A 26,078-nucleotide genomic window follows, 5' to 3' on the forward strand; every position below is an offset into this window, starting at 1 on the left:
CGGATATCCGGAGAGGCCGAATCCGGATCCGGATAGTAAAATGTTGGATCCGTCAAAGCCGAATCCGGATCCGGATATCTTGATTTTTTAGTCCGGATATCCGGATCCGTAAATTTTATTAATAACTATTTCAAAAATAGTAATATCTATATATAAAAACTAATTTTATTTAATATATTTTCATTTTTATAATAGTATATATAAATTTTATGTAAATTTTGTAATATTATACATAGAAATAATTAAAAACATTATATATTTTTTTATTTTTTAATTATTGTTAATATTTTATATATATTAATATTATTTTTTATTTATTTTAAGGATCCAAATCCGGATCCGGATATCCGCCGGATATTATAATTTTTAGAAGGATATCCGACACCCGGATATCCGCGAACCCCGGATCCGGATAAGGATAATAAAATTATGGATCCGCCGGATAAGGATCCGGATCTGGATATCTTAAAATTGCCCGGATACCCGATCCGTCCCAGGCCTAATGCATACTACCAGAGCCTGTCCTACAAATTTTAGGGCTAGAGGCAAATTTAAAAAAAAAGGTTGTTTGTTAAGCACCTCAAACCCAGGTTACAAACAGTAAGTTCCATATAATGTAATTCTGCCACTAGACCAAAGGAGAACCCTGAAAAATCTGGCCGATAATATTATATAAATTGAACAGCCGGAAGCCTGAGCTTCCTTCGCTTGCATCAAGGGCCGGTACTGTATACTACCAGTGATATTATGCACAATGAACCAAACAAATATCAATGCTTATGTGTCAAGAACAAACATCGCATTATAAATGAGAGTGCATCATGTAGTCCTGAGACAATGAGATCAAATTTTTGTGTGAATCGATAAAAAAATGTAAGCATTGCCATAATCTGCAATTCTACATGTATTAAGGTGATAATGAGCTGCTATATAAATGTAAGCACTATATTATTTGGACTATCATATAAATGTAAGCACGACCACTCTAATGTAATTTGAAATCCTTTACTTTCAAACATTTGAGCTTCTAATCGTTTGTAAGGTAAATGAAATGTTTATTCTTCAATTTATTGAGTTTGACCAAACACTATAATAGATGGGTTATCACTATAAATTTAGTTCAATGATATGTTAATTGCCAAACCGACTCAGTTCAAAAAGCTTAACCAAAATGTACTGAAGTTTGGTATGCTGGCCGGTTTGTAAGAAACAATTTGTTTTGGAAAGGAAACATATCGGAGAAGACGAGTTTGTTTCAAATGTTTTCTTATGTATTTGTGGCCAAAATTATGAGTTAATAAATATTGTCATTACTACATTGTAACTAATGAAGAAATAATAAATAATAACTAGGTAATAACCCGCGACTTGCGCGGAATGTGATTATTAGTTTCATTATTTTTTAATAAGGAGACATTAATCTGTTTAATCTGGATATCGGTTTGGTTTTAGGTTGTTTTTTGGTTTTTAATCTCCTAAAATATAATTATCATTTTAAATCAATATTTATTTGGTTTGTTCGGTTAAAATGTTTGATGTTTTTGTTTTTTTTTTGCTTGTGATAATCAAAAATTACTATTATTTGTTTGTTTTCATGTTATGAATCTTATATAGTCGTGATGTCGAACCAATGGTTTCATATTATAGTTTCTAAACGGATAATAATTAAAAAAAAGAAAAGAAATTATTAAGACAAATCATTTTACTACAATTTGGTCGATAGTGAAAGAAGCATTAAGAAAAAAAATATTTTAACTTCCAAAAAATAGATATTTCAGTTGTGGTAAATACTTAGTTATAAGGTGCTTACGTCAATGTGCACATATATGTGTATGTAAAAGTATATAAAGATAGTTGATAAATATATAAAGATACTGTTAATTAATATTAAATGACATTTTTTCAAAATAATACATGAAAAATAAAATTCTTAAAATGAAATTATTTGAAAACAAAAATATTGTAAAATTTATATAAACTATAATATATAACTTACATATAATTCTTTAAATATATGTGTATATATATGCATATAACGGATCAAGTTAGATATTCGTTCCTATAAATATTGATGTTTGTGATTTGGTTTTTTTTTAATGGATATTGCATTTTAGTATTTGATTTGCTTCGTAGAGTAACAGATATCATGATTTTTCGGTTCAAATCAAAACGGATAACAAATCCAATAAAAATTTATGAATAATTTGTCCAGCTTTATTTGTAAACAGTAAAAATAACGTAAAAACCCATGCATGTGAGTTTTATATTAAAAAAACGTAAAGTACATAGTGTGAACATATTTATGTAGAGTTTAGCTGAGAAGCTCTGTAAATGTGACATGTGTCCATTTTAGTGTGAACACATTTATTACAATGCTTCTACACGTCACATGTGTCCAGTTTAGTGTGAATGCATTTACTACAATGCTTCTCCTTTAATATATAAGAGATATTAAGTCAAGCTGTAAATAGAATACCTTTATTGATGCATTACTCTATATATGGTTAAGGTTCATTATGTTTAATTAATAAATAAATAAATCATTTAAAATAATTAAGTTAGTTATTGTGGGAGGCTAAAATCTAGAAATTACCTTTGCTTCTAATTGATTTAATAGTCGGATCTACATATCTTTAGGGTTTAGCACAAATGATCTCTTATATATTAAAAGAGAAGCATTACAACATATTTTTGTAGGCACGTCATCACCACAATCATTCCTAAAATCATTAGAAAAATATGTTGGTCCATATAAATATTTAATAAGCATTTTATTAAACTAACCATAAATTAATCATGAATGTTCTTCATTGTTTCCTTAAATAAAAATCACAGAATTACCTAATGTGGCTAAAGTATATATGACAATTAATGATTTTGAATAATAAAGATTTGATACAAATTAGTCTATTCTCTATCATTTTTAAAATTTTAACTTACTAAAATAAATTAAACAACCACATTAACTATATAATAAAAATTTAGCTTTTTTCGTATATATTATATTTTGAATTTTTAAAAATGACTATAAATGACTAAAGTTGTTAAAAACTCACATTAAAAATTTTGTGATCCATGTTTAAAATTTCTGTTATAACAAGATTCAAATGATTACGAAATTACATAAGTACGAAGTCTCATTTAATAAATATTATATATATATTAATAATTTTTTAAAGAAATTATATACCATATAATTTAATTTCGAAATTTGCTTTGATTTTTTTTTGATAAACATTTTGAAAAAATATTGACAACTTAATATTTAGATTTTTTTTTTAAATTATAAATTACTAAAACTATTAAACATCCCACAAATTTTTTATTGTTATCAGTGATTTAAAATTTTTGTTATAAAGAAATACAAATGATCAAAAATAATATGAGTATAAAATATTTTTAACAGATGTTAATATTAAAAATGTACTATATATCTATGTTAATATCATTTAAACTTAATTTTATACCATATTAAATGGAAAAAGTGTTTGTATGAATTAATAAAATTTATCTATGTATTTGCACCAATTTAACTATATACGTAATAGTTACTAAATTTTATACCATATATCTATGTTAATATCATTTAAACTTAATTTTATACCATATTAAATGGAAAAAGTGTTTGTATGAATTAATAAAATTTATCTATGTATTTGCACCAATTTAACTATATACGTAATAGTTACTAAATTTTTAATTATTCAATATATATTTATTATTTCATAATATGTAAAAAACATATAATAGATAAAAGTAATTTATATATAATATTTATCCCGTGTAAGGCGCATGTCTTAATCTAGTTTGATACTATTTTCAGCATCAAGAATATATTTGGTACCCTTATATTCTTTATTATATATATATGTGTGTGTATCATATGCAGTTGTCGATTTTCAAGCATTTCCCATTTTCTTTTCTCTCCTACACAAGCTAGCAATATACTTGGCTTCAATTAACTCTATCTCGGATTTGAAACCTTTGAAATCAATGCGGGAGATTAACATCATCGCAAGGAGAAGTGATAGATGAATACACTTTTTGGCCGGACTAGCAAAAGATGAGACAAGAATAAACAAAAAAATTAGAATAGAAGAGCCAATGATCGGGAAAGAGACATAAATTCAACCGTTTTTACGAAACATAAATCATTTTCATTTCTAACAGTAGATTTTTCAAAATGACAAAAGAAATCAATAAAAATGGATCTTTAAACCATAGCCCATCTTCATATAAAGTAAGTTTGATCTAATAACCAATATAATTATTTTTTTGTTAAAGTCTATCATATCAACAAATAATGTGTAGGTGGCCCAACTATTTATTTGCATATTTAGTCGTAACTAATAAGCCCAAGAAGATAATAAAAAAAATTAATACTAGATAATTATTACGATATTATAAGAAATATTACGGACGATTCTATAGTCCGTAATTCACGATAACTGCATCACTTGAGCCGCTCTATAGGATCCACACTTAACGATATTTCTTGTACTATGCAGCAGATATCTTGTAAGCATATTTTTTTTTAATTTGCATAATTATGTATTCTCCCGAAATTGAAACCTATACCTCAGAAACATGAATGGATTTTTGGTCAAACAACTAGGGAGTTTCTAGCCCAAGATGATAATGTCTATTTAGTATAATTTAAATTTAAATTTTTTAAATAAGTATTTTACTCAGGTCTCTACCTAGTAGTAGATATTATAAAAAAAATCCGATGCGAAAAAGTATTGGTTTTGGGCCTAACGGGCTCTCATATAAAGCTTTGTAATTAACAACACTTGGTGCTCCTCCTCTCCACACCTTGATCGAGTTGCATCAACGTTGAATTTTCTCTCTATCTATCACAAATCTTTCTCAAAAAATGGCCGATCAGCTGACCGATGATCAGATCTCCGAGTTCAAGGAAGCTTTCAGCCTATTCGACAAGGACGGAGATGGTTCCATTCTCTCTGATTGTTATTCGTTTCAATCGATTTGTCTACTAGTTATTTGATATCTGGATCGTTTAGTAATCATCCATGGTCGCAATTGAAGCTTTCTCGATTGATCAAAATTTTGAAGTTTTGGAGATTGATATAATTACACAGGTTGCATCACGACGAAAGAGCTTGGTACAGTGATGAGGTCGCTAGGCCAGAACCCGACAGAAGCAGAGCTTCAAGACATGATCAACGAAGTTGACGCTGACGGCAACGGAACCATAGACTTTCCCGAGTTTCTCAACTTGATGGCGCGTAAGATGAAGGACACGGATTCGGAGGAAGAGCTCAAAGAAGCTTTCAGGGTCTTCGACAAGGACCAGAACGGTTTCATCTCCGCCGCGGAGCTGAGGCATGTGATGACCAATTTGGGAGAGAAGCTGACTGATGAAGAGGTTGATGAGATGGTCAGAGAAGCTGATGTTGATGGAGATGGTCAGATCAATTACGATGAGTTTGTCAAAGTTATGATGGCAAAGTGAGCAAAAACAATTTCTCAATCTCTCTCTCTCTCTTTTTTTTTTTTGTTTAATTTGAAAGTAGTCTGGTTTTGTTCATTGTCATATCATACATTCGTTTCTTCTTCTAGTGATCCTTCGTCTTTTTTTTCTCCTAATAATTTTATGTTTATCGAATTGACTATTTGTGGCTCGGGCTTGTTTATTTGTTTGGAAAAAATTCAAAAAAGTGTGTTTTCACTGTGAAACTACCATTATATTGGTTATATTTGAAACAAAGCTGTCTCTCCCTCTCTTGATATTAGCTTTATGTTCAAGGGAACTCTCTGATAAAAAACGCTTGAACTAGTAACTAATGCTTTTCAATTCCTGGAAAAAATGTTGGAAAACAAATATTTTATGGGTAAATTACAAAATACTGACTTTAAAAGTTCAGGTGGTTAACCGGAGCTTCTAGCTCTAGTGATAAAGGAATTACCGCCACTTGGGTTCGAATCCCGGCCACTGAGGAATTAACATTTTCGGCATCGTCAGGGACAGAAGACCGACACGTGGCAACACGTGACTAGTCTGGATCACTTCTGTAGGGCCAGGATACCTTTGTATAATTCAAAAAAAAAAAAAAAAAAAGTTCAGAACCATATACTGTAGTAATTTTGTGGAATTAACTCAAAATTCATATACGTTACTTATCATACGCACATAGATGCAATCTTTTTAATTCTTCATAAATAGATGCCAAAAAAATAATTAAGAACAAACATTTCTGATTAATTCAACCATATAAATTAAAAATTAGAGCTATTCGAAAAGGTTAAAAAGCAAAGTAAGCAGAAGCCTTTACTTATTCCGAGTTGGAAGTGAAGGAGAAAACCTCAATTGTTTAACTTTAAAGTAAAGCTTAGATATGTTTAGGGGAATAAAATCATTAAAGTGGATGGTGAGCAGCGAGAAGCCAGATAGATGCAATGAGAAATTTCCAAAACTCTATCCATGGTTCTTTAAAAATGCTTCTTTTTATGTTTAGAAAGTTGCATATTATCTCAACTGCTTGTTTACATTTTTAGCCAAATAAAAACCCAAATCAAACTAGATTGGGAATAATATTGGGAATTGTAGTTGTTTTGGGATGAAATTTGAAAGCATCATTGGTAGGATATGTTAGAAGCATTGCCTGCGTATAAGGCTACAATACCTCTCAACTTTGAGTACGATATGTAGTTTGTTTGGGTTTTAGTTTTGTTAAGGCAGCAAGAGCTATTGTAACAAAAGCATCACTTCCTAAGGCTTGGAGATATACAATAAGTCGTCTAGAAACAACCCTGATAGAGAGAGTTACGGGGGTAAAAACATATTTCAATCGCCAAAAGGCAGCATGGCTAGAGAAAAGTCACAAAAAAAAAACACATAACAAGCCTTTAGTTTCGTTGCCTTTAAACCGAGAAAGATCCTAAGGTGAAAGTTTTGAAAGCCGATTACTACTAAGAGCCAAGTTTGGAGAAAATCAGACTTCTGCACATTATTAGAGATGGCTAACAGAAGAACATGGAGTTGGCAACGTTGTCTTTGAGTTTTGGGAGCTGCGCAACAGAGACTGGTCCTGGAGCTGTCACGCCACCATGGCTTGAAGACGTCTCAGACTGATCTTCGAACTTCATGAACGTTCCTAGCTGAGCAGCTGCCAAGTGAGCATAGCAGATCGGTGCAACTGCAAATGAACAAAGAAAAGTCAGTTCAGAAACGAAAATGGAGACTCTTAACACTCAAAGGAGTAGTCACTCAGTGGTAAATTACCAACAGAAATGGCAGTCGTGCTTCTTTGGTACCTGAAAATATTGACAATAACAAAAGAAATGAGATGACATCTGTCATCTATCAGAATAAAATCCATTAAAGAGCAATAATAGGTTGTGAGAGACTACATACACGTAAGAGAGTGAGTGGACGAGCTCCTGAAGTTCATCAGGTGAGAAATGAATCTCATCATACAGGACATGGTAATGTGTAGGACGAGTTGTTCCCTAGTTCAATAGTTACACAACACGCTTAAGAAACAAAACTCCAGTAGCAACCAATCAACAAATGTGGAGTTGAGATGACACTTACAATCATTCCAGCGTGCGCGCAGAGATAGAAATCATTATTCTTCGGGTGACAGATTTTGCTGTCGATTATTGTCCCTGCAGAAACAAAACAAAACAAAACATACATAACATGAGACCGTGCATGTATGAAGTGTTATAATGATAAAAGATTTAACAATCAATCACCTGGGGGAACGTTATCAGGAGAGCTCGTCTGGAAAAACTTGGTGTGGTGATTCTTCTGAGCCACCAGCAAGAGGAATTTCGGGTTCCAGTTCTCATCTAGAAGCTTGCATGCCTGAGGAAAGAAAGAGAGATTCAATAAAGTTAATGATACAATAAGACACTGTTTTTTATCCTTTTGTATATTTCGGTTACCTCTATGATCTGGTCGAGTTCAATGTTGAGAACCTGGTTGAACTGAGATTCACTAACACCATCCCTACAAGCATCAAGACATAAACAATCGATTAGAGAAAAGTAAAGAAGGGGAAATAAGATGAAGAATGTAAGAAAAAAGCAATTACCTGAAGATAATGATATTCTCAGGCTTTCTCTTACCAGAGCTGGCATAGAAATCTACCAGTAACTCCCTGCAATCAATAAATGAGTTAGATAAATATTTAAAAGCTGGAGCTCATGCGAGACTCAAACAAGGAAAAAAACACATAAAAGTTAGTTAAACACTTGATAATGCCATCGTCTTCAGTTCCATTTTTCTTCACAAGGGACTCAATCATTTCAGCCTTGGAAGGCTGAGTGCGAACAGATGCTCTGTACTTGGAGATTAGAGGCCACTGCCTAGAACTCACCACCTAAGTAAATATCAGTATCAAAGAAAACGCCTAATTAAAAGGCTGATACAAAAATCAAACAATATGAATAAAAAAAAAAGAGTAATTGAGTATAATATATTACGGCAGCAATGGACGGGACATCAGACTGTCCAGGAGATCCATGTGAGACATCCATTCCAAGGATGATGGTTGGAACCTTGGAAACCACCGTGAAGGCCGGTGTTCGCTCCACACTTAACAGTGAATTAAGCCCTCCGAGCTGTAGTGTATATGCATCAGAGATTGAACACAAGAAGCAAATGAACCTTTGGTACAAAAGGGAGAGAGATCACCTTTGCGTTGATCTTCAGAAGACAGTTTGTAAGATATTGATCATTAGGTTGCCTCACTGGAGCCATGCATTGAGTAACAATGCCGTATTCGGTTAGGTTTTTCTTCTTCCATGGGCCTGAGTAGGAATCCAATGTTTTTATCAAAGAAACAACAACATTATAAGGGAACTGGAGTTAGGAGGAGATATATCTTTAACCATAAATGTCACAGTTCTTCCTCTCGGGGAGGAGGCAAAGAATAAACTGTGGAGCACCAGGGAGCTTAGACTGGATCTCTTCAAACATCTTCTCCACACGAATAAGAGGAGGAGCACGGCGAAACTGATGACCCTCCTCAAATACATCAAAAGGAGGAGCGATTTCCTGTCACAAAAATACAAAACAGAAGCAGTTATAACAAATGTTTATGATCGATCACACACAAGTTTTCAAGAACAAAAAAAAAGAAGAATAGATGTGTTCCAACTTACAACTCCTTTCATTCCACCGATTCGCATTAAATCATCAACCAGCTGACGTACATTGCAGCGAGCAGAGAAATTCGCAACAGCCCATTTGTCAATCTTGGTTGGCTCAACAAATTGCTGCTCAACAAAAGGGAATCAGATCATCTTAACGTGAAAGCAAATACAAAGAATGGCAGAGAGAAGAAACAGCACCTTGTTGTTGAAATTCCAGCGACCATTTCGCGGAAACAGTTCATCTCCACGTCCCATTTTCAGCTGCCAGTCATAGAATACACAGAGGATATTAACAATATGCAATAAGACAATTTTAAAAAGCCAGCCAAGCAATTGTACACATACCTTAGGAGCTTGGAGGACACGTCCCTCCACTTGAGTAAAGTTGGAGCTGATAGATATGCCACAGGAACGCAGGAGAGGTTCAGTGTCATAGTTGCTCACTTTCAGTGCCTGAAAATATTGAAACCAAAGATATATATACAAACTCCAGTCCTCTGACTAACTAAACAGAACAGCTATGAGACAGTCGGGACACTTTACTTTGGACAGAACGTTCATCCTCTCCTGGGGCTTCTGTCTAGATTTCTCGACAAGGGCAGATCTTTGGAAAGTGTTGAGCGCTTTTGTGTACCTCTGTAGGGGAATTAAGGTGCAGTGCTGCAACGGTTGGCACCAAATGACATACATTAGCATCAATTTCAATCGCACATTATACCAACATTGCTGAGTAAAAAGAGGCAAACCTCGAGGGGAATATAGGTGGGACGCTTTGGTTTCCCAACATTGATGCACGGCAAATCCGCAGAATACTGCAGCTCCAGGTTCCGTTCTCTGAGGAAGTAGTCATACACCGATATTTCAACAGTTTCAGACTCTCTGTTCTCATTTTTCGGTGCGTTCCTTGGCCTATATTCAAACCTAGACAAGGTGATAACAAGCAAACCTCAGAACAATCTAAATTTGAGAGGGATCACAATGTCAGCAAACTAAAACAGATATTGAGTGAATAGCATCTTACATCTGTTCCCTGCAAGGCTTGTCACTCATTCCAGTGATCCTGTACTCCTGGTTTGAGGGGCTGACTTTAATCCTAAGGTTTTTGAGCGTCCTTTTAGCCTGTTGAGAACAATCATGTTAAATTAGACCTAACACAAAAGGTACAGAACAAAGCTTAGACCAAGACAGCCGCACATCATTTATCAGATTACCTTAGACCAGTCAACATTAAACGGATCATTTACACCTTGGTTAGCAATAACAAAATCAACAAGCGGACCAGGCTTGATTATCATTGTGGTTGTAACATCTGGCGTAAGAACCAAACAAAAACCATTAGTCACTACATCATTGCTGCAACAGAAAGGAAACAAACATCAAACATCAAGAAACAGGTGAAATTATTTACCCATGTTAAGGGACATTCCTCCCTGCGTGGTTCGGAAACTCGAGTGGAATCCTCTACATCCCAGGATGTTACCACCAACTGGTTCGCAGTTACTCGGGTCATTGTGGAAAAAAGATTGCCTCACAAGCAGGCAGCCTCTGCAGTTTTGTTTTTTTTCCCAAGTTATAAGAAAGACAAAACAAAGATACAAGATCATCTAGAAAAAACATTTACACTTACTGTCTAGCAGCATGTTGACGTAAGATGATATCCAAAACCCTTATAGCCTCCTGTGAGTTCTCAGATTCCTGGCCGCGCATAGCATTAGCAAGAGCTTGTAGAGGTATCTTGGCTGCATAGCTGATCTCGACTCTAAAGCTTTTGGAGCGGTTAGGACGACGCAGTCTCTTCCTATCACCATCACTTGGCTCTTCGTTACCATTATTGGGGCTTGCATTTCCATTAGTCCTGCTCATAAGAATTCTCAATCAGAACCAGAAACTAAAGAACTCAAATGAAAGGACCAATCTGATAACTTTTTACCTGGTTGAAGATACTTCCTCAAGAACCACAGAGAAGTCCATCTTGTTGCTAGGCAAAGCTCCAAACGTAAACAAGGTCTTTTCTCCATCGTAGGCAAACTCTTTGCCATCAAGATCAGAATGGTAAGTCTGATGGACCTTGTCTAGGATTTTTCTTCCAATACCTTTTTGTTCAACAGGACGGCCATCATCATAGAAGAGCGCCACCTGTTCCAAGACCACAAATAATCCCATTAGTTAAACATCATTCAAAACCAAAATGAACATAACTGTAGTAAAGAAACACAACATACACTGTAGTGGTAGAAATGTCCTTGAAGATTAGCGACGTTGACTTTGAAATGATTAGTCAACAGTTGTATCTTCTGACCCTTTGATCCAAACCCAGGACGAGCCATAGGGACTCTCAGGTTTTTCTTCTCAGCCGCTTCGGTTTTAACCCGCACTGGCTCAACATTGGGAGGTATGACTGGCGGAGGAGGTGGCAATGCATCAGTAACCCCACTCCCATTTGCTGATTCAAGGTCAGCCCCATTACCAGTAGAAGAATCCATGTCCTGAAACATAAACCACAGGATAAAAGCGAAAACTAATCACATATATGAGCGAAAAATATGGCTACAATTTACTAAGAAAAATATACGTTTCAAGATATGATATATGAGCAAAAGCAGAACAATGTTGAAAAATAAGCTAAATCAACTTTTCATCCATAAGAACCAAGAGAGAGAAGTAAAATCTCTGTATGACCCTAAAATACCAAACATATTGTCAGAAAAAGACGCATGCAAGCGAAGATTAAACATGTATGACCCCCCAAAAAAAATATAGCTTTGGTAACATATTAGCCTAATATAGTCAAGCATAGAACATTTATAGCTTTGTTACAAAAGAAACACTCAAAAATCAGAGAGACGAAGCAACAATAACAGTAAAGCAAGTAAGAGAGATGACGCAACAAAAAGAAACATGTATGACCCCAAAAATAAGTGTAAGCTTTCATCACATTACTAAGCAAAAATGCAATCATGCTAACAACATCTACCGATTTGTCCATTCGGAAAAAAAAAACAGAGAGATTAACAAAAATCTCAGCAAAAATTCACATTAGCATGGAAATCCACAAAGTCTGTTCCAAAACAAAAAAAAAAAAATTGGCGAAAGGCAGAAGAAACTGCATGCGAGGCTAGCAGAGAAATCGATGTATGTGGTTCTTCAACAAAAAAATTGAAAAAAACTTTTGAAGAAGAAGTACACAGATACCACACTTCTTAGCTAGAAATCATAATAAACAAAAATCGCCAAAAGTCTAAGAAGAGATAACATTCTCAAAACCCCTTGAATCGTACCTCTGAAGCTACCGATGCAACCCTAAAGATCTCTCTTGTAATTTTTATACAACTTTTGAGTTGGTAACTGTTAACATAGCTTAAGTCCCTCCCCGAGATTAGAACAAACGTTGAAGTAGATTCCACGAGCTTCTACAGCGATAGATCCAAATTGTTCTGGACGTGGAAGTATAATAATAACATACATAAACATGCTTTTTGCACTTGGTATGATGGTATCAACCTCAGCTCTTGAAGAAGCTAAAATTCAATGATCACTATCATTCTTTTTTTTTTCTTTTTTTTTTTTTTTTTTTTACTAGCTTTGCTTTTCTGCTGGAAGGGAAAACGATCAGTTTAGTAGAAATTTATATAAATCGTGGATTATTCGCCCTAACAGTTGCGTTTATCTACAATGCGGTGCACCGTACGTGAACCTACTCTTATAATCTCGACCGTTCATTAGATTAAGTAGATTTATAGATTTTTCTCTGATCTCTTATCTTCACCGTTCGTTAGAATGACTCTGTTTATAGGCTTTTCTCGGGAAAGGTTTTTTTCTAGAGAATTATTTTGAATATTTTAACAAGTGTAACTGCTTTTACAAGCGTGACCATTCGTTTGTTTGGATTTGTTTAAAGAATTTAATTTACTCAGACCTATGGTCTTCACCGTTCGTTAACTGACGTTGTTTATTGATTTATTTAGTGGATAGAGATAGAGGTGGCGGTTTTATAATCTCGACCGTTTTTTAGTATGACTTTTGTTTTATACACTTTTCAGAGCGAGTAATGTTTCCCCTCAAGGATTATTTTTAATTTTTAATTCAATTTTATGGTAGATTGGTAGAGGTAGACACACTATCCGACGTGTCGTAAAAAATTTAATGTGCGCAGTAGTTGACACGTACAGTTACATGAGTATGGGTTTAAACTGCGCACGGTGTTGAATTAGAAGTGTGTTCTTCTGGTGATTATCAACCGACCAGTATCATTCATGTCTCCTAAACTATGTAATTATTGGTATAGAGAAATTTTAGTATTTTCTAAGCTCTAAGCATCTCGTCTATGCATGTTTGATCCTTCATCTGATTCGTTTTAATCATGACCAATATATATATATATTTTAGTTTCGAGTTTCTCAGCCCCAATTTTAAATTTCTTAAAGGCTTCTTACTGTGATGATGCTTAATCATTTTTATGGGTAGTTTATTTTTGGTTATATAATTATATACATTTAATATTATTATTTGAATTGTGACATATAAAATTTACATGGAAGCCGGAGAAAATAAGACATCTACAAGTGCCTTGTAAAGTTTAACTATATACCAAGATACTATCCTCGTTAAAATGCATATATTTTTTTTAATCAACTATCGCTTTTTTATTTTTTTGTGATAAATTTTGTAAAAATCAGTAATCATAGACGTGTAATAATCAAAGTCAATATATCAAATTAAAAATATATATTGTAGATTGTATAGTAATATGTGTTCATATGCAAATGATTTCGATAATGATGAGGATTGAGGAATGCATATGGAATAAAAGTAGCTGGACTAACCTCTCAAGAGTATGGTAATAGATGAATTCATATGATGCATTGACTTTGGTAAATAAGAGGACTACTATAAAAAGTTGGACAAAGCTCTCAAGAAAATAGTGTTTTGATAGCATAAAGATTTAGTTTAGTTTATAAAAGATAGCGTTACATTTTTGTTGGATGTAATCATATATATAATGTCACAGTTTTTTCTCCTCTTAGGTAGTCCACGTCAGCAACTCCTTTATGTAAATGAGATCCCTAAAACTTTTAAAATTATAATTTGTTGTACGTCAAACCGGGTGACTGTCATTTTAAAAATTTAACACTAAATCAATCAAATCTCATGCCCATAAGAATAACCACATAGGAGTCCATTCATATATATAATGTCACAGTTTTTTCTCCTCTTAGGTAGTCCACGTGAGCAACTCCTTTATGTAAGTGAGATTCCTAAAACTTTTAAAATTATAATTTGTTGTACGTCAAACCGTGTGACTGTCCTTTTCAAAATTTAACACTAAATCAATCAAATCTCATGCCCATAAGAACGGAATTCCGAGAGTCCATTCATATATATAATGTCACAGTTTTTTCTCCTCTTAGGTAGTCCACGTGAGCAACTCCTTTATGTAAGTGAGATTCCTAAAACTTTTAAAATTATAATTTGTTGTACGTCAAACCGGGTGACTGTCATTTTAAAAATTTAACACTAAATCAATCAAATCTCATGCCCATAAGAATAACCACATAGGAGTCCATTCATATATATAATGTCACAGTTTTTTCTCCTCTTAGGTAGTCCACGTGAGCAACTCCTTTATGTAAGTGAGATTCCTAAAACTTTTAAAATTATAATTTGTTGTACGTCAAACCGTGTGACTGTCCTTTTCAAAATTTAACACTAAATCAATCAAATCTCATGCCCATAAGAATAACCACATAGGAGTCCATTCATATATATAATGTCACAGTTTTTTCTCCTCTTAGGTAGTCCACGTCAGCAACTCCTTTATGTAAATGAGATCCCTAAAACTTTTAAAATTATAATTTGTTGTACGTCAAACCGGGTGACTGTCATTTTAAAAATTTAACACTAAATCAATCAAATCTCATGCCCATAAGAATAACCACATAGGAGTCCATTCATATATATAATGTCACAGTTTTTTCTCCTCTTAGGTAGTCCACGTCAGCAACTCCTTTATGTAAATGAGATCCCTAAAACTTTTAAAATTATAATTTGTTGTACGTCAAACCGGGTGACTGTCATTTTAAAAATTTAACACTAAATCAATCAAATCTCATGCCCATAAGAATAACCACATAGGAGTCCATTCATATATATAATGTCACAGTTTTTTCTCCTCTTAGGTAGTCCACGTCAGCAACTCCTTTATGTAAATGAGATCCCTAAAACTTTTAAAATTATAATTTGTTGTACGTCAAACCGTGTGACTGTCCTTTTCAAAATTTAACACTAAATCAATCAAATCTCATGCCCATAAGAATAACCACATAGGAGTCCATTCATATATATAATGTCACAGTTTTTTCTCCTCTTAGGTAGTCCACGTCAGCAACTCCTTTATGTAAATGAGATCCCTAAAACTTTTAAAATTATAATTTGTTGTACGTCAAACCGGGTGACTGTCATTTTAAAAATTTAACACTAAATCAATCAAATCTCATGCCCATAAGAATAACCACATAGGAGTCCATTCATATATATAATGTCACAGTTTTTTCTCCTCTTAGGTAGTCCACGTCAGCAACTCCTTTATGTAAATGAGATCCCTAAAACTTTTAAAATTATAATTTGTTGTACGTCAAACCGGGTGACTGTCATTTTAAAAATTTAACACTAAATCAATCAAATCTCATGCCCATAAGAATAACCACATAGGAGTCCATTCATATATATAATGTCACAGTTTTTTCTCCTCTTAGGTAGTCCACGTCAGCAACTCCTTTATGTAAATGAGATCCCTAAAACTTTTAAAATTATAATTTGTTGTACGTCAAACCGTGTGACTGTCCTTTTCAAAATTTAACACTAAATCAATCAAATCTCATGCCCATAAGAATAACCACATAGGAGTCCATTCATATATATAATGTCACAGTTTTTTCTCCTCTTAGGTAGTCCACGTCAGCAACTCCTTTATGTAAATGAGATCCCTAAAACTTTTAAAATTATAATTTGTTGTACGTCAAACCGGGTGACTGTCATTTTAAAAATTTAACACTAAATCAATCAAATCTCATGCCCATAAGAATAACCACATAGGAGTCCATTCATATATATAATGTCACAGTTTTTTCTCCTCTTAGGTAGTCCACGTCAGCAACTCCTTTATGTAAATGAGATCCCTAAAACTTTTAAAATTATAATTTGTTGTACGTCAAACCGGGTGACTGTCATTTTAAAAATTTAACACTAAATCAATCAAATCTCATGCCCATAAGAATAACCACATAGGAGTCCATTCATATATATAATGTCACAGTTTTTTCTCCTCTTAGGTAGTCCACGTCAGCAACTCCTTTATGTAAATGAGATCCCTAAAACTTTTAAAATTATAATTTGTTGTACGTCAAACCGTGTGACTGTCCTTTTCAAAATTTAACACTAAATCAATCAAATCTCATGCCCATAAGAATAACCACATAGGAGTCCATTCATATATATAATGTCACAGTTTTTTCTCCTCTTAGGTAGTCCACGTCAGCAACTCCTTTATGTAAATGAGATCCCTAAAACTTTTAAAATTATAATTTGTTGTACGTCAAACCGGGTGACTGTCATTTTAAAAATTTAACACTAAATCAATCAAATCTCATGCCCATAAGAATAACCACATAGGAGTCCATTCATATATATAATGTCACAGTTTTTTCTCCTCTTAGGTAGTCCACGTCAGCAACTCCTTTATGTAAATGAGATCCCTAAAACTTTTAAAATTATAATTTGTTGTACGTCAAACCGGGTGACTGTCATTTTAAAAATTTAACACTAAATCAATCAAATCTCATGCCCATAAGAATAACCACATAGGAGTCCATTCATATATATAATGTCACAGTTTTTTCTCCTCTTAGGTAGTCCACGTCAGCAACTCCTTTATGTAAATGAGATCCCTAAAACTTTTAAAATTATAATTTGTTGTACGTCAAACCGTGTGACTGTCCTTTTCAAAATTTAACACTAAATCAATCAAATCTCATGCCCATAAGAATAACCACATAGGAGTCCATTCATATATATAATGTCACAGTTTTTTCTCCTCTTAGGTAGTCCACGTCAGCAACTCCTTTATGTAAATGAGATCCCTAAAACTTTTAAAATTATAATTTGTTGTACGTCAAACCGGGTGACTGTCATTTTAAAAATTTAACACTAAATCAATCAAATCTCATGCCCATAAGAATAACCACATAGGAGTCCATTCATATATATAATGTCACAGTTTTTTCTCCTCTTAGGTAGTCCACGTCAGCAACTCCTTTATGTAAATGAGATCCCTAAAACTTTTAAAATTATAATTTGTTGTACGTCAAACCGGGTGACTGTCATTTTAAAAATTTAACACTAAATCAATCAAATCTCATGCCCATAAGAATAACCACATAGGAGTCCATTCATATATATAATGTCACAGTTTTTTCTCCTCTTAGGTAGTCCACGTCAGCAACTCCTTTATGTAAATGAGATCCCTAAAACTTTTAAAATTATAATTTGTTGTACGTCAAACCGTGTGACTGTCCTTTTCAAAATTTAACACTAAATCAATCAAATCTCATGCCCATAAGAATAACCACATAGGAGTCCATTCATATATATAATGTCACAGTTTTTTCTCCTCTTAGGTAGTCCACGTCAGCAACTCCTTTATGTAAATGAGATCCCTAAAACTTTTAAAATTATAATTTGTTGTACGTCAAACCGGGTGACTGTCATTTTAAAAATTTAACACTAAATCAATCAAATCTCATGCCCATAAGAATAACCACATAGGAGTCCATTCATATATATAATGTCACAGTTTTTTCTCCTCTTAGGTAGTCCACGTCAGCAACTCCTTTATGTAAATGAGATCCCTAAAACTTTTAAAATTATAATTTGTTGTACGTCAAACCGGGTGACTGTCATTTTAAAAATTTAACACTAAATCAATCAAATCTCATGCCCATAAGAATAACCACATAGGAGTCCATTCATATATATAATGTCACAGTTTTTTCTCCTCTTAGGTAGTCCACGTCAGCAACTCCTTTATGTAAATGAGATCCCTAAAACTTTTAAAATTATAATTTGTTGTACGTCAAACCGTGTGACTGTCCTTTTCAAAATTTAACACTAAATCAATCAAATCTCATGCCCATAAGAATAACCACATAGGAGTCCATTCATATATATAATGTCACAGTTTTTTCTCCTCTTAGGTAGTCCACGTCAGCAACTCCTTTATGTAAATGAGATCCCTAAAACTTTTAAAATTATAATTTGTTGTACGTCAAACCGGGTGACTGTCATTTTAAAAATTTAACACTAAATCAATCAAATCTCATGCCCATAAGAATAACCACATAGGAGTCCATTCATATATATAATGTCACAGTTTTTTCTCCTCTTAGGTAGTCCACGTCAGCAACTCCTTTATGTAAATGAGATCCCTAAAACTTTTAAAATTATAATTTGTTGTACGTCAAACCGGGTGACTGTCATTTTAAAAATTTAACACTAAATCAATCAAATCTCATGCCCATAAGAATAACCACATAGGAGTCCATTCATATATATAATGTCACAGTTTTTTCTCCTCTTAGGTAGTCCACGTCAGCAACTCCTTTATGTAAATGAGATCCCTAAAACTTTTAAAATTATAATTTGTTGTACGTCAAACCGTGTGACTGTCCTTTTCAAAATTTAACACTAAATCAATCAAATCTCATGCCCATAAGAATAACCACATAGGAGTCCATTCATATATATAATGTCACAGTTTTTTCTCCTCTTAGGTAGTCCACGTCAGCAACTCCTTTATGTAAATGAGATCCCTAAAACTTTTAAAATTATAATTTGTTGTACGTCAAACCGGGTGACTGTCATTTTAAAAATTTAACACTAAATCAATCAAATCTCATGCCCATAAGAATAACCACATAGGAGTCCATTCATATATATAATGTCACAGTTTTTTCTCCTCTTAGGTAGTCCACGTCAGCAACTCCTTTATGTAAATGAGATCCCTAAAACTTTTAAAATTATAATTTGTTGTACGTCAAACCGGGTGACTGTCATTTTAAAAATTTAACACTAAATCAATCAAATCTCATGCCCATAAGAATAACCACATAGGAGTCCATTCATATATATAATGTCACAGTTTTTTCTCCTCTTAGGTAGTCCACGTCAGCAACTCCTTTATGTAAATGAGATCCCTAAAACTTTTAAAATTATAATTTGTTGTACGTCAAACCGTGTGACTGTCCTTTTCAAAATTTAACACTAAATCAATCAAATCTCATGCCCATAAGAATAACCACATAGGAGTCCATTCATATATATAATGTCACAGTTTTTTCTCCTCTTAGGTAGTCCACGTCAGCAACTCCTTTATGTAAATGAGATCCCTAAAACTTTTAAAATTATAATTTGTTGTACGTCAAACCGTCCCTCGGTATATTCCGAACGTTTTTTTTATAAACGGATCGATCGATGTATATATGTCCAAAAACGCATCGATCGATGAAGTTCCGAGGAAATATCCCGACGAAGTTCTCCCTCGGTATATTCCGAGGAGATTTCCGACAAACTAGTGATCCTCGAAATTTCCTCAGAAATTTGTTTCCTCGGAATTCCGTTGGAAAATTCCGAGGGATTTCTGAGGAAAGAAGAAATTCCGAGGAATTATTTCCGAAGACTTGTTTCGTCGGTATGTCGTCGGAATAACGTTATTCCGACGAAAGTCCGACGATTTTTTCCTTCAGTATCCTTGCTGTTTTCTTGTAGTGAACTGATACATCCCACACAATTCACCACCTCTCTATGACCTTGTCTTTCTCGCTTGTAGGGTAACCTTTGAGTTTTGAGGTGATAAGATCTAAGTAACCGTCCATATATGAAACATCACACACACTAGGCTTATGTAGTGAAGATCGTGCATGTCCTCAATTAGTGTTTTCACTCCCTATTGTCTTTCATTAATTTCTATATAACTCCAACATTCGGGCGTTTTGTAACTGGAACAGCTAGATCACTATAAATAGTGGAGGCCGCAGCAGCGAGATCCACATCTGATATCCTCATTATGACTATATCTTCTTTGTAAGTTATTGTTGCTCCATCCGAATTTTTTAATTGATAATGCTTTCGCTACCTTAGCTGCGGTTAGCCACACAACGTTTAGTGACCTTCATCTTGGGCGGTGTTCTCAGAAGATTGTCGGTCGTCTTCCCCACACCTACGGCTTGTAGAGAACGTTGTTTACCCTTCTCCTTTTCTTCTGCAATACGTTATATGTGTAAATATGTTGTTACTCGCATTTGAAAATTGATCTTATTTTTTTACTTACGTACTGATACTACTACCAATGAGGAGTATTACCTTTCCGGTGGTTAAGAGGCTCATACAACTAACTCCAGATACTCAAAGGGTATATAAACTTTTGAATTCTGGATATTTCTTTTGTTTTGTGACTATATTACCTTATTCTATTATAGTTACATCTGATGGATGATTACGAGTTTGATTATAAGCAATCGATGGTGATTAGAAGATCTAAATGCTAACTCAATAATCCATGTCTTCCAAACCTTCTGATTGGCAAGCTCGTTTTGGTGAGAATAACAGTGATGATGAGTTTATGTTAGGCATTAATTAGTTACGGTGTAATTGCTCTCACTATTTACACACAGATCATAACAAATTTTATAACTTCCTGTAACAGTGCCTACGAATAAAAGGAGGTGACATAGAATACCAGACTTGCTAACACTATTTCGTTTTAAATTGATACAACATCAAGCCAAAATCTAAGTTAAAAAATTCGACCAAACCATATAGACCATCATACATCCATCAAGACAATTGTTTATCAACGACCCATATCACAAACAAACATTATGAATGGTCAATCATGCAGTTTGACATCCTTATTAGGCAAAAAATGAGGTATAAAACGAAAGTAGATACAATATTTGAAAAATTGCCTCACCAAAAAATTCAAACACACGCTGCAGGTAGACTTTAAGGGAAAGAATGAAAGACGGCAGGAGGTACAAGCAGCAGCAAACGTTCTATTCATGGTGTCCTAATGGGGGAAGCTGGGGTTTACATAGTTCATTGTCACTAATTCCATATTAAATTTTTAAGAACATGAGCAAATCAGAATAATGTACCTATCGCACACTAGCGAAAACACCATTTATTGACAGTTGGCAAGAACCGTGAGTTATACAAGACAATATGATTGAATGAGGCAGGACACAAGTGGTCAAATATATACAACTGAGCGAGTTCAAATATCCGGTGCGTTTAGACAACATAACCGCACTACCAATTACGTACACCGTTTTTTATGTTAATAACAGCCACGCTTAGCGCTGCTTTGCTGGCAAGGGTGTATGTATTGGACCTGGACAGAAAGGAACGCTAGGCTGCACCGGTATATATATCGATCAGCAGACAACATCTCGCTGGTTATTGATAAGCAAATTAAGGACATGATTCTAACTTTCAGAGAAAAAAACCCTGGGTCTCCTCTATCATGATGCAACCGTGGCTATCTTGACTCTCTTCTCCTCAGGTTTCTGTCGCTTTACCGCTGACGCCAACTCTCCTGATCATCCTCATGTACTCTTCTCTATCGGACTTTGGGTTCTCCATTTTCTGGAAACGTATCTTTCTCTTCTCTAAATTGGGCCAATTCTTTTGGTTTCATAATGATAACATCATCTCCACACAAAAAAAAAAAAAAAGCATCACCTCCTCATATTTTTATAGAACAACAATTTGGTCAATGACCCCGAGCTTGTGCGGAGCTAAACCCCTAGTATGTTAAATTGATTAGTTTAGACAATTAAATAAGTCATATTAAGCTGTAGATAAAATGTCCCTACAATAACTTTTTTATGGTAGATAAAAATAGGACCATAAATTAATATGTTAGATGTATTGACTCCGGTAAATATGCTACGATAAAAAGTTGGACAAAGCTCTCAAAGAGATAGTGTTTTGATAGCATAAGGACTTAGTTTAGTTTAGAAAAAATACCGTAAGATTTTTGGTGGATGTAATATGTTAAATTGATTAGTTTAGACAATTAAATGACTAATATTAAGTTGTAGATAAAATGGTCCTACAATAATTTTTTTATGGTAGATAAAAATAGGACCCTAAATTAATATATTAAATGTAATAAACCTACATGTAGTAATGACTCTTTCCAATATTGGAAATCTAGGGCTAAAGAGAGATAGACTTTATAGTTTATAGTTATATTTTATTTCATAGAAAAATACATTTTATCAACTATAAATAAAACAATAAAGCTAATTTAATTATTATTTAATATATCTCAATTTCAAAAACTTAAAGGAATTTTATTTGTGATATTTGCAGATAAGTTTTCAAAAACTGAAATTTCCAAGATATCATTGCATTGATATTTATATTTTATTAATTGTTAAGAATTCAGTGAAAGCTTTCAATAAAATTTATTTTAAGTTATCTAGTGGGAATATGTCAATGAGATCATCATCTACTATAAATAAAACTAGAGTTTATCCCGCACATAGTGCGGGTATATTTTCATTTTATAAATATTTAATTTTAATATTATTATATAAATTTAAATATACAATTTATATTTTAGTGTTTAGTATTTTATAACTTTTTAATTTTATTGTTTAAGTTTCTTATTACTTTATTAATATAGGGGTTTGTTTTATACATTTTACCTTTTTTATTACGTTTTCGAGTTTTCATAATTTGAAATCATCAAATAAAAAATATTCTTCAACATATGATTTTTGAAAATATATAGCTGTAGAAATAAATTTTTAACATATGTTAATAACATCATTTGTATAAAACAAATCTGACATGATTAACAAATTTGAACCCGTTTTAGTGGTAGATGATAATTTATTTAAATGAAAGCATTATATTATTTAATTACGAAATTAATTAAACAAATATTAAATAAAAATTATTTAAAAATTTAGTAGGATTTTGTTAGATTTTTCTCAACAGATTTTGTTATAACTGAAAATAAAATTCAAATCTATAGTTAAAATTAATTTATTATTAATATTCCTATTAATTATTATATCATATTATGTGATTAATGAAATGGTCCTAGTAGACTTTTAAATAGTAGATAAAAATGGTACTTCTCTTTTAATAGAGAAGATGAACTAAATTGAAGCCCTCTCAAGAATGCCACATCACCTAAAATATTTAGAGCCAATCATAGTGCCAGATTATCAAAATTAACGATTCAGTAATTTTCATCACATTTCTTTCTCCACCATTGTCGAACTAACTCTTCCTCTTCCTAAATCTAATCTAAAACTAACTCCACTATTTTGATTCTTCAAAACCCTCTTTATTTCAGTAACTCCAATTGAATTGAACTCTTCAATTTCGCCGTCCTCACATATATAACTTGCTCACGTCTAATGTTCCTGGCCTATTCAACAACATTCCTAGCATCCGTTTTCTTCAACGTGTTTTCTTTTTTGTAAAATTTTCTTCTTCAGCGTGTTGTTGGTGATGTTTTCAATTTAGTTGGCGAGGATCATGAGACCCACTTGGGGAGTTTATTGTTTGGAATTCAAACCGGAAATATTGATTCTACAATCGTAAGCTCTCACTTCTTTAGGGCTGGCTTTGTCTTCATAAAAGGGCTTTATCGGCTGCACTGAGGTTGTCTCCTCCGGTGCCGGTAGACTCCAAGCGCGGCGTGAAGGGCAACATATTATCAAACAAAACTTTTGTTCCGGCCAGGCCGATTCAGGGAGATTATTGTCTCGTGTTCAAACAGGAGAGATTGACTTTGCAATAGTAAGCTCTCACTACTTTACGCTCTCTTCGTCTACGTAATTGTGGGCCAACAACACATATTACGTCACAAACACAAAGCTCAAGCAAAAAAAAAACAAAAAGCAAAAGTTCAGCGTTAGACTTTCAGCCCCTGAGATTCACAACGACTAACGTAAGATTCCAAGTTTGTACCTTTTGACCTCAATATCTTTTTTTCGACCATCAAGTCAATTTGTTTCACTCTAATAATATTTGATTAATGCTCATTACTGTGATCATAAACAACCCGTTGTGATGTTACTTGGCTTTCTATTTCATGAAGCACAAAAGGTAGTATATAAATAGAAACAAAAATACACTTTGCTAATAGTTTTTATCTTTAAATAAAATGAAAAAAATCATAATTAAAACATAACTAGCCCATATCGCGGACCAAAACCTAGTAAACTATAATAAAAGTTATAGGAGTATTTTTTAAAAGAATGATAATTCAGCAATAACAAAACGTAAAGGATTGACACATCATTTTATATTTGTCATTATTTGGTATATTCGCGACTATGCTTATTAAACCTTTCTCAGCCAAATTAGTTTTTAAAACTTAAGGTTCATTTTTTGTCCCGATTTATGTAGGTAGAAAAAGGTATTTGGATTTGACGAACCTTCTATATATGGGCTAAAATACTTTTTCAAGCAGCCCATCGTCAATCCTAACATACACCATCGTCTTCTTGGTCTTCTTGTCCATACCTTTTCCCTTTCCAGAATCTTTCACTATAACACAAAGGTACACCTTCTCTTTCAGTCTTTACCTTAAAGCTTAAGCCGCACTACCCCAACTAAATCATATTTAATACACTTTTACCTTCTCTGTAGCTAGCTTGCTATCAAGCTCCTATGAATAAGCACTGGATTTTGATCCGCGCGTCCGCGCGGATATATTTTTCAAAAATATATTGCTATTTGTTTTTCATGTCAATATTAGGGCAAGATAAAAAAATCAAAACCTGAAGAACCGAACCGATCCCCATCCGAAAGAGTAGTACCAAAACCGAACCGAAATTAATTAAATATCCAAATTATTCAAAAATTTGATATTTAGAGATTCGAAACCGAATCTGCTCTTAACCGAAGTATTTCGGATGCTCAAATGCATCCAAAAAAGGTTTATATACTTATACATATTAATTATTTTTAGATTTAATGTATATAAAACGTTCATAATACATATGCTACTTTTAAGTTGGTTTAAATACTTGAAAATATCAACAAATAGTCAAAAATAAATATATAAAATAGTTAAAGTATACTCAAAACACCAAAAATATTTAAAATATTTATTGATTCTCGATCTAAATATTTAAAACAAACCAATTTATATGTTAAGTTTATGTATTCTAACATATGTTATTCAAATTTATATGTGATATTTTATTTTGTTTATATATTTTGAGAAATTTAAAGTATATAATGAATTTAAATTTTTTAAAAATAATTTAAATAGGTGATCCGAACCCGAACCCGAACACGCAAAGATCTGAAAAGAATTTTAACCGAAATTTAGAAATATCTGAATGGGTCTGAAATCTTTGACCCCGGAAACCCGAAATCCAAACAAATCCGAACCGAACCCGAATGGATACCCAAAAGCTCACCCCTAGTCACTATTATATATCATATATACGTTATCGTATAATTAATCGTATTTTATATGTACCATCATATAAGTAATCATATAATTAATAATATTTTATATGTATCATCATATAAATAATAATATATAATATTTTTAAAATTTAATGTGAAATATAAAAACCATAATTTAAGTTGCTATATGAAATTGAGCTTTTAATTGTATTTTTCTTATATATATTGAAAACATTATTTTAATAATGGTCATAGAAAATATTTTAGTAAAAATAAAATTTTGAATATATGTATATTTTAAATCAATTTTTGATGTAAATCAATTTTTGATTTAAATCAACTTAAAACTATTATTTTATGATTATTTTAGACAAAAATGCTTTTAGGTAATTAGATTAGTCAATTTATGTATATTTTAAAGTTGGCTCAAATAGATAGTTTATCATAATATA

At 33.0% G+C, this 26,078-nt stretch overlaps 2 protein-coding genes across 2 annotated transcripts; one reads left to right on the forward strand and one right to left on the reverse strand.

Annotated features, from left to right (window-relative positions):
* The first annotated feature begins 4,760 nt into the window (after window positions 1-4,760).
* Window positions 4,761-6,036, forward strand: LOC106337182 (calmodulin). Its single transcript, XM_013776242.1, has 3 exons — window positions 4,761-4,952; window positions 5,103-5,472; window positions 5,889-6,036. The coding sequence occupies exons 1-3, from the start codon at window positions 4,877-4,879 to the stop codon at window positions 6,019-6,021; spliced, it is 579 nt and encodes a 192-aa protein (XP_013631696.1). The 5' UTR covers window positions 4,761-4,876; the 3' UTR covers window positions 6,022-6,036.
* Window positions 6,037-6,710: 674 nt separating this feature from the next.
* On the reverse strand, window positions 6,711-12,450 carry LOC106342335 (protein argonaute 4). Its single transcript, XM_013781241.1, has 23 exons — window positions 12,405-12,450; window positions 11,349-11,612; window positions 11,057-11,262; window positions 10,754-10,981; window positions 10,535-10,671; window positions 10,338-10,435; window positions 10,148-10,245; window positions 9,873-10,047; window positions 9,670-9,786; window positions 9,472-9,579; window positions 9,325-9,387; window positions 9,136-9,249; window positions 8,863-9,028; window positions 8,666-8,781; window positions 8,455-8,592; window positions 8,224-8,351; window positions 8,064-8,129; window positions 7,915-7,978; window positions 7,723-7,834; window positions 7,559-7,632; window positions 7,379-7,473; window positions 7,247-7,278; window positions 6,711-7,160 (listed from the first exon to the last, which is right to left on the reverse strand). The coding sequence occupies exons 2-23, from the start codon at window positions 11,607-11,609 to the stop codon at window positions 6,985-6,987; spliced, it is 2,772 nt and encodes a 923-aa protein (XP_013636695.1). The 5' UTR covers window positions 11,610-11,612; window positions 12,405-12,450; the 3' UTR covers window positions 6,711-6,984.
* Window positions 12,451-26,078: the final 13,628 nt, after the last annotated feature.

This window comes from Brassica oleracea, chromosome C4, assembly GCF_000695525.1.
Source record: "Brassica oleracea var. oleracea cultivar TO1000 chromosome C4, BOL, whole genome shotgun sequence".
Taxonomy (NCBI): Eukaryota; Viridiplantae; Streptophyta; class Magnoliopsida; order Brassicales; family Brassicaceae; genus Brassica; species Brassica oleracea.

What these genes read in the sequence shown, in the direction of transcription:
- LOC106337182 (XM_013776242.1), top strand. Translation starts at nt 4,877, where the DNA reads ATGGCCGATCAGCTGACCGATGATCAGATCTCCGAGTTCAAGGAAGCT. An exon ending in ATTCGACAAGGACGGAGATG is followed by an intron (nt 4,953 to 5,102) that starts GTTCCATTCTCT and finishes ATAATTACACAG; the next exon opens with GTTGCATCACGACGAAAGAG. An exon ending in GTCAAAGTTATGATGGCAAA is followed by an intron (nt 5,473 to 5,888) that starts GTGAGCAAAAAC and finishes TTAAAAGTTCAG; the next exon opens with GTGGTTAACCGGAGCTTCTA.
- LOC106342335 (XM_013781241.1), bottom strand. Translation starts at nt 11,609, where the DNA reads ATGGATTCTTCTACTGGTAATGGGGCTGACCTTGAATCAGCAAATGGG. An exon ending in GTGTCCTCCAAGCTCCTAAG is followed by an intron (nt 9,388 to 9,471) that starts GTATGTGTACAA and finishes TATGACTGGCAG; the next exon opens with CTGAAAATGGGACGTGGAGA. An exon ending in GAAGAACTGTGACATTTATG is followed by an intron (nt 8,782 to 8,862) that starts GTTAAAGATATA and finishes ATTCCTACTCAG; the next exon opens with GCCCATGGAAGAAGAAAAAC.